The sequence below is a fragment of the Azolla caroliniana genome, unplaced genomic scaffold, assembly GCF_043228905.1.
Source record: "Azolla caroliniana isolate FFs.n. ecotype wild unplaced genomic scaffold, voAzoCaro1.0.p SCAF_1014, whole genome shotgun sequence".
Lineage (NCBI taxonomy): Eukaryota > Viridiplantae > Streptophyta > Polypodiopsida > Salviniales > Salviniaceae > Azolla > Azolla caroliniana.
In genome coordinates this window covers 1-9,578 of record NW_028231449.1, presented here as the reverse complement: position 1 = coordinate 9,578, position 9,578 = coordinate 1, and the positions used below count along the sequence as shown (strand labels likewise).

At 38.1% G+C, this 9,578-nt stretch overlaps 1 protein-coding gene across 1 annotated transcript; it reads left to right on the top strand.

Moving 5' to 3' along the window:
* Positions 1–6,019: 6,019 nt before the first annotated feature.
* LOC147847446 (uncharacterized) lies at positions 6,020–9,571 on the top strand (the record flags this gene model as incomplete). Its single annotated transcript, XM_087339186.1, has 4 exons — positions 6,020–6,242; positions 6,372–6,426; positions 6,870–7,103; positions 7,649–9,571. Coding segments are annotated over exons 3-4 (2,103 nt in total), but the record flags the coding sequence as incomplete, so codon positions are not given.
* Positions 9,572–9,578: the final 7 nt, after the last annotated feature.

Genomic DNA, 9,578 nt, shown 5'->3' with positions numbered 1-9,578 from the left:
TTCTAGAGTGCCGAAGTCTTCATCTTCTACCTGGACCTCCTCGGGCTCACTAGCCTCATCCTCTGAAATCGGGTCTTCGTCAGGAATTGGAATCGGTAAGGAGTACCATAATGTCGTCTCATCAAACTCGACATCTCGGCTTACTCGGACCTGCTTAGTCCGGGGGTTATAGCACTTATACCCCTTTTGCTCATGCGAGTAATTGACTAGGATGCACTTCTCCGACTTCGGATCTAGTTTCTTCCGCTTCTCATCCGGTATATGCACATATGTTATGCTACCAAATATCCGAAGGTGCCTCAAATTCGGTTTCCGCTCGAAATACAGCTCATGTGTTGATACCTCGTCTCCGTATGGAATGTGTGTATATGTGTATGTATGTATGTGTTATATGTGTATATAGGTATTGTATTGCATGTATATATAGGTATGTGTGTATGTATGTACATATTGTATTGTATTGTATGTATAGAATGTGTGTATGTATGTATGTGTTATATATGTATATAAGTATTGTATGGATTGTATTGCATGTGTACATAGGTATGTGTGTACATATTGTGTTTTATTAATTGCATGTATTGTATATATTATATGCATAGATTGACACATGTGTGATATTCGTCATATTCTCCATGTGTGATATTCAGAATATTCGAGAATACCAAATGCCCACAAGAATATTATAGAACCATTCATTTTACAAAATAAATATATACAATATTAACTTATTCTTTTTTTTATTTAGATAAATTTAATTCACTAAAAAAAGAACAATCATTCATTAATAGCTTATAAACATATGATTAGTATTAACTCTCCTTTATAGTGTCAAATAAAAAATGGGGAAGTTTATGAACCTTTATTTTAATTAATTAATTTTAAGAAAAACAAATATTTGTATATTTATTATAGAAATATGATTAGTGTGAAGTCCAATTTTTAGTGTCAAAATAAAAATATCCATAATTTTTGAGAGAATAAAATGTGAGGAATTAATGAACCTTTATTTTATTTTATTTATTTATTAAAAATAAAATGAACTTTTATATTTATTATAAAAATTTGTTAGTGTCAAGTGCCTATTTTAATGTCCCTTTCTTTTATCCTAGTAAACTAAAAAAGGAGGGAGTTCTTGGACTCTTTATTTATTTATTTATTTTGGGTTAAACGAATAGTTGACCATGCATTCGTATGCGTATTCGTTTGCATTCGAATGGGAAACCCCACAAATGCGAATATGTCAATCTTATGGATGGCATGTGTGATGTGTGTTATATTTGTGTGTGTGTATGTATGTTCCACACAACATATATATGTGGGTAAAAGCATGGGAATGAAAACACTATTATAGCTTTACCTATTAAAATGGCCATATTTGTTTAGCTAATTTTTCGTGGGCAAATCATAAGGATCATTTACAAAAAAAAATTGCTTTATTACTTAAATGCATGTAATTTATTATGGTGAATAGGTAATTTATGGGAATACTCAAAATTTTAAACTTTGGTTTCTTACATTGTGGAACCTAGGGAACATTTCCCTCATCTAAACTCGACTTGAATGTTAGCAAAGTCTTGTTAATCTTGAGTTTGAGTTCGAAATCCAAATAGATGGAGTACTCTGAGCACAAACGCAAACGAAGCTCCACAGCAGCACAAAAACTCTGATATCGACATTGCACCTTTATAGCACCAACACACCACCATTTTGATCCTCATCCAGGTATGCATCAATTACACATTACATGCATTCAATTTTTATTTTTTTCCCCTTTCTAATAACTATCTTGCTTGTTCATCAAGGATGTCGTGAAAATTGGGGTGTAGCGGCAAGTGTGTTTCTAATTGTCAAAAAATATTATTAGTGTTAATTTCATACATATTTCAGATTAGGGTTTCTGATTTCTTTTAGCGGTTGATTTCTTATTAGGGTTTTTTATTTCTGATTACGGTTGAAATTTTCTAGTTTAGGGTTGAAATTTTCTGGTTTAGGGTTGAAATTTTGCATCAATACACATTTTTTATTACAATGGTTATCTATCTACAAATTTCCCCCAAACTTGATTAGGATTTTGATGCATGTGCTTGATTTTTTATTTTTTATTCTTCCCTACTAATTATGATTCTAAATACACCTGTCCCAGTAGAGCAGAGGTAACACGTATTGATTTTTTATTTCAGGTGGCTTGTTCCTCCATATCCTAGGGTTCTAAACTTTGCCAAGTTTTGTGAGACAAAGGAGAACTTCAACCATGTATATGGTCTATCAATGGAGGGTATTGACCCTATTGTGCTAACAGATAAATTGATTAGTATAGACTAGTTGTCAGTCTATAAAGTGCCTAGAGTGAAAGGCGAGATAAAGTTGAAGCATGTACAACCAAAGTTGTATGACGACTTCATGAGGCTCCACCAAAAAGTACATCAAGAGATCCCAGTCAACAAAGAATTGTCCATTGCATTCACTAGAGCTTTTGCCTACGAGTATTGCAAAACAACGAAGGAAGCAACTAACCCTGAAATGTACATGATAGCTTGTGCTCTTGCAAGTGAGGCGTTGGTAGAACAATGCCAGACGATGGGGAGCTTGCAACAAAAGATGGTGTGATTCTGGAGCATGGCAGTTGATGATGCAACTGCCGACTCCCACCAAACCCGCAAGGAGACACCACACAGAATCAACATGAAAGAAAATGTCAATGATACAGGTGAGACATTGATTAGCTATATGTTGAAAAATGTCCATGAAGCCTGTGAGACATTGGAGGCAACAAAGTTTGCTTTAGAGAAAGCAACTTTGGCGGTTGTGATGGAAAGCAAGGTCACTTTGGTAGTGACAACAATTAGGAAAAAGATTCAGGTTGCTAAGCAGTATAAAGTGTGGTAGCTAATTAGATATCGCTACAAGAGTTGTTCCGCCACAAGGACAAAGTCTCGACATAGTCAAGAGATGTCAAATGAGGGTAGCTAGGCCAGACCTAAGGCCCCCAGGCAAGTTCACACTTGGCCTAATGGGTTGTCTCAATCCCAAGGATTAAAAGTATAGAATACTATGGTAAACCTTACCACGAGATATTATATGGTCATGCCCGTAACATACTCCCCCTCTTTAAAACATTGCATTATTGCAATGAAAAGTTGGGGACGTTAGTTTTAAGAGTATTTTCGTATTCCCATGCAGCATATTGTATAGACTTATCCATCTATTTAATTTTAAATTTTTTGTTTTAACATCGAGAATTCTTTCTTGTACATGTGGTTTAGAAGATAATTCTTCAAAAGTAACCAGAGATTCAGTTATAACTGTACTGTCGCCAGAACCAAGAAATTCTTTTAGATAACTTACATGAAAAATTGGATGGATTTCAACACCATTAGGAAGAGCGAGACGATAAGCCGATGAACCAATGTGTTTGAGGACCATAAAAGGTCCACAAAACTATGGGGCTAACTTAGCGCACTTGCTCGTAGACAATGTCTTAGAATTGTGAGGTACACATAAAAATACCTTTTGTCCAATGTTGAATACACGAGGTTGCCTATTATGATCGACATAAAAATGCGCTCTATCTTGAGCTATTTTTATATTATCTCATGCAATATGCAACATATATTGCATATCCCAAAGAAATTTTTGCGTACTTCGCAATTCATTATGATGTATATTAACATCAATTGGGGCTCGTGGCTGAAAACCATACATTGACATAAAAGGACTATATCCTGTCGATGTATACTTGGAGCTGTTATAAGCAAATTCCAGAATCGGGAGATAATATTCCCACTTTGTTGGATTTGCACCAACATATGCTCGAAGCATGTCCTCAATAATTTGATTTATTCCTTCTGTCTATCCATTGGATTGAGGATGATCCATGGAGTTTTTAGCTTATTAAAGACTTGCGTCCAAAAGTTGCTATTAAACTTTGGATCTCAATCACTCACAATATCCATCGGTAACCCATAAAAATGAAATAACTCTTCAACAAATTGGTAAGCCAATTCTAGGGTTGTTACCGTGGTTTTTGTGGCAATTGTTGAGAATCAAGCTCAACCTAGCATTGTGTGTGAACAGACCCTTTGAGAATCTATGAGCACTCAAAGGTCAAAAGTCATACCACTACTCTCTACACATGAAGTGTGTGTCATAGAATTATATTCTATGAAACATAACTAATGAGTTTCATATTCCCCATGACTAATGAGTCTTCACATTACCCAAGAGAGAGTAGTTGTTAGTTAATGAAGAGAGAGGGTGACTATATATAAAGAACCCTCCTCCTACTTCATATAGTGCCGGTTGTGACTCCTTGTAATGCTACATTTTTTTATCTCATATTCTCCTTGTGAATATGCATCTCCTTCTTGAGTATTTCATTTCTCTTGGTTATGTATCTTGTGGTTCTCTTCTCTCATCTCTTTTCTCTCACACATACACACACATAACACACATCTCTTCCGCTACACAAGAATCATATCCGATTCTTTACATGGTATCAAAGCGGCTTGGTAGGTCGATCTAGCCCATCCGCGTGTGTTGTGTTCTATGCCGACATTCAAGAAGAACCGGTGTTGTGCCTTTTGGGGTCAGATCATTACGTGAGTCAGGTGGAAACCGTTGAGGCTTTGGACTAGGAGGAGGAGAAGTCTAAGGCTAATAAGAATATGAAAGAGAAAGCTCAGAATCTCGTGAATTTCATAGTATAGTGAATTAGTATAATTAGTATTAAGAATATCAAGAAATCAACCCAAACTTTCAATAGATTGGAAGAGAGAGATAGGAAATTGTGAATCACATGACTATAATCAATTCAATCAATATTTAGAAAACCCAAAATCGACAACAACCCTTTACAATTTGCTCCCCCATCCTTATATAGTGATGGGAGAGTATTTTTACTACATGCAAGCATCATGCCTTTTCTAACTCTAGTGTTCATGCACACTACATGTGCACGATTAGCTTTCTATCACACTCTTTCATTTAACTCGAGTGTGTATGCACGAATAACTTTTTCTATCATGCTTATCTAGAATATTTAGGTGGGATAAAAAGTAGAACTTTAAAACTCATAATGTGCTAGTATAATGGTAAGGCTTAAAATCATTAACATGGAGGTATAGGGTTCAAATCTTGCCCTATGCATGTATTATAATTATTGTAGTATTTTCTCCTATTTCTTTATACTTAGTCAACCTGGTACTCCACACATATTTTACGTAGTGTACTTTGTACACTACGACACCGGTCCATTGCTATCGTAGTGCCACTACATAGCTCGTGTTCGAGAGAGAAGGAAAAGAAGAAAGAAAGCTTCATCGACATAATGAATACTCAAGTGGGGAGTGCTCTCCTTAGTGAGAAGTTGGATAGAAAAAACTTTGCATCTTAGGAGTACAAGATGCACCAATACCTTGTCGGCCAAGGATATTGGAGCTACATTAAAGGAGCACAAGAAAATTGACCCGACCCGAAAGACGCCGACTACTCAACATGGGAGCTAGCAGCAAGTCGAGTGATGTATTGCATAAAATATGTATGCTTACATGAATAAACATGAATGTACATATGTAATGTATGTATATTTGTATGTGTATGCAATCTCGATTGTGGTCGTTAGTAAAACACTTGAATATTGAGATTCGCAGCTCACTTTGACATGTAGTACATGAAAATGTTATATGTATTTGGTCTCGTAAGTCATAGGATAATAAAATCCTCTCTCTCTCAAACTTGGAAGGATACTTACTACTTTGTGACATTGGGTGGGGATGGATAATCATGATAATTATTAATAACAATAATAATAATAATAATAACAATAATAAGAAGAAGAAAACGAAAAGCAAACGTCAGCAGAAACCGGTGATAGCCGGTTAGCCATGGCCGGCGTAAAACAGACAGGGATCTGTCGTACTATGAGTTAAAGTTCGACAACGACAGACTAACACACACACACACACACAGACAGAGATCGTCTTGACTCACTCACACAACGCAGGAACTCTGCAGAAGCAGAAGCAGAAGATGAAAGACGAGGAGAACCGACAGAAGAAGAATGGGGAGGAAGAAGCAAAGAGAGCTCCACCATTAGAGCTCCGTTTCTAGAATCTCTTTCACGCTCTCCAAGCTTTGGTTTCCTTTTTCCTTTGCTCTGCTACTTCTTTCCAAGCTGCTTTGCACAGATCGCCATTATTGCTGCTACCTTTGACTAACGCAGCTTCATTTCCTCACATATGGTATGTCAAAGGTGGACGTTACTCTCCTTCTCTCTCTCTCTCTCTCTCTCTCGCTCATATGCGAGCAACGGAAACCGTCCTTATTAACTAAATCTTCGTTTTTTTGCTCTTGCTCTTTGTATTTTGCAGAGAAAAGTGAAGATTAAAGACTGCACTCAATTGATTAAGCTCTTACACACATATAGTAAGTGTGTATCTCTTCGAGCAAGAACATACTTAACATACTAAACTACTGGGGAGTCTTCAAGGCTTAATCTTAGCTTAGATCTCAGCTCAATTGGCAGAGACTGGGACCTTTGTAATAATGTATGTTGTGTGTGCTATTTATCCATCTACGTATGTTGCTAAAACTTTAAGAAGTATAGATATAAAGCAATCCTTTCTTCTCTCCTCATTTGACCCCCGATTTGGCTGTTGAAACTTGAACCCAGTGAATCGGGATCCATTTTGGCCTGTTTATCCCTCGGAATTCATTATGTCTGATCAATTTACAGATGCCTAAGATCCGTACATTGCTCTAGAGGAAGTTAAACGATCAGCGGTTAGGATGAGATCTCGTGAGCAAAGACTATTATTGCACCTGCATTTGATCTCGTTATTTATTTATAGTGTTTTATATCTATACAGATACATACATATGTGTCTATATATGCCAATATAGATAGATAGCTTTATACATAAATGGCAAGCAAGCTTTCACCAGCTACACCGAGGCCCAGGGTCCAGAGAGAAGCGTCGGGATCAGCAGGGGAAAGAATTACACCGCCTTCATCTAAGACTAGCGCTGGCGGAGTGGTTGGGGAGAGAAATGGCAAGGCTACTCCACCTGATCGAAGATCTCCTCGCCTCTTCAGTGCAGAGGTAAGTTTCATGATAAGGATTGTATCGTTTCAGTATTCAGTGTAAGTAAGAATTTTTGCATCTCATGTTACAGAGCATACGTGTAATCATGCCTTAATTGAGGCCAATTAGGCTTGAAATAGGTTTTTGGCTGGTGGATAGTCATCTCATCAATAACGACCGGTCTAGTATACGTATAGGGCTTGTTACCCTTTATAGTGCACTTCATCTTGCTATTTATACATCAGACCAATCGTACTAAATGGAAGCAATTAGGCCACAAATAGGCATAGTAGCTCATTGGTGGCCATCCTGATGGCTCCCACTCTATATACCTGTTGTGCGCTTCTTCTTGTTATTTGGCATCTAGATCTCCAAGGTACAAACAAGTTGATTTTCTCCGTGGTATGGGCCATGTGAGGACCTCATGCCAGCTTATATGTATGTATTCCTGAATGGCCTTAATTGACACCATTAAGGTAATGATTATGTGTAATTGACACCATTAAGCTATGATTACATGCATGCTGGTAATGTCTCACCAGATGACAATGTGCAATGTGCAGAAGAGAATCCCCATCGTTAGAGGAGCTGAGCTACATCAAGTTCAAGAAGAACTTGTCAAGACAAAAGAGCAACTCGCTTTGTTGGAGCAATCTAAGTCAAATGTGCTCCAGGACCTAGCACGAACAAAAGGACAAGTAGAAGATTTGACAGCCAAACTCCAAGTATTTAATGAGGCCTTCTCAATGAAAAAAGACTGTCAACTTGCTGAGGAGAGAGAGTTTTCGAGCTTAGAAGTCATGAAACACCAATATGAGAGGGTTATGCAAGATCTGCAGGAAACCAAGCAGGCCATGGAGAGCTTGAAACATGAGCTTATTGTATGTGTCGAGGCGAAAGATGAAGCCGTAAGATTGGCTGGTGAGGCACTGAATGCAGCTGAATCCACTCAAATAAGATTAGAGGAACTATCAGTTGAATTAATTGCCACCAGGGGCTCTCTGGCTGGGGCCACATCATCTGAAATGGACGATTTGATTGCTGATTTAGAATGTCATGGTGATGATAATCCGAGCTTCACGGCAAGATCTGACTCAGATCCAAAGCTTGATGTGCAACTCAAGGATAGAAATGACAAGACTGTCAGGTTGCAACTCGAGCTCGCTTCTGTAAAATCTGAGGCTAGCTCGAAATTGCATAAAGGTGTTTTGGAGGCTTTAATTGCAAGATCAGAAACAGAATTGAAACAGGATCTGGCTTTCGCGCAAGATTTTGAATCACAACTCAAAGATGCATGGTTGGCATTACAAGAGATGAAGGTGGAGCTTTACTCGGGGAAAGGGTCATCTAGCTTGAACTCAGAAATTGACAACGCAGTCCATGAACCTAAAAATCTAAGGTCTGAGCTAGAAATCTTGAAACACGAGCTCATTTCAGCTCGAAATTGTGAAATCCAACTCAGGAAGGCCAAATATCTTGTGGAAAAGCTTCAATTCGAGCTGTCTGTTTTGAAAGAAGCTGAAGGTGGTTCTGAATACAAGCTGATTAACCTGAATTCCATATTGGAACAGCTTAGAAGTGACCTTGCTGATTCAAATGAAGTCGAGAGAATGTCTAAGTCTATGGTGAGTAAATTTTCAGGGGCCAACGATACAGAACAAGGAGACTATAGCTCTGCCACTCATGATGCTGTGAATGCTGATGGAGAGAAAGATAAGGAAACTAAAGAATCAACGGTTCTTCCTTCAGCTCTAGCAATTTTAACTTCTCAACTAGAAGAAACAGAAGAGAGTTTGGTGAAGGTGATGGTAGAGGGGGCAGTGTTTGTATCCTTCCTGAAGTCCTTTCAATCTACATTAGAAAGAAATCAAACACATATCAAAATCATGGAAGAGAATGAGGTATATTTGAAGATGAAAATGGAGGATTTGAGCCGAGCCCTGAGAAAGATGACAGAGGAGAAGCAAAGAGAAGTAGGAAGCTTAGAAGACCAAATAGCAAGTGCTACTTTAGCTATGGCCTCTGTGGAGGAAGATTGCAAGAGACAGAAGATGGAGTTGGTTATATTGGCTGAAAAGGAATCTGCAGCTTCGCTGAATGCCACAAATCTGGTGACAAAACTTGAGCACGTTCAAATGGAATTGAAGAATGTGAGCAGGAAAGAATATCTATCATCAGAAAAGCACAATCTACTGGAGGCGGAGTTGGAAGCAAGTCATAGAAAGCTCACAATAGCTAATGAGAAAGAACTTGGTCTATTGTCGAGGGTCGAAGTATTGTCCACTGAGCTAGAAATTAGCCGAAGAGAAGCTTTAACCCTGAAGGACACAGAGATAGAGTTGAACTCCAAGATTGCAATGTTGAACAGGGAGTTGGAAAGCTGTTGGAAAGAGCTCTCAGTTGTGAATGACAGAGAAGCAACGGTAACTCTTCGAGTGGAAGCTCTGGTCAATGAGCTTGAGGTCAGCCAAAAGGACCTCTCAGCTGCCAAGG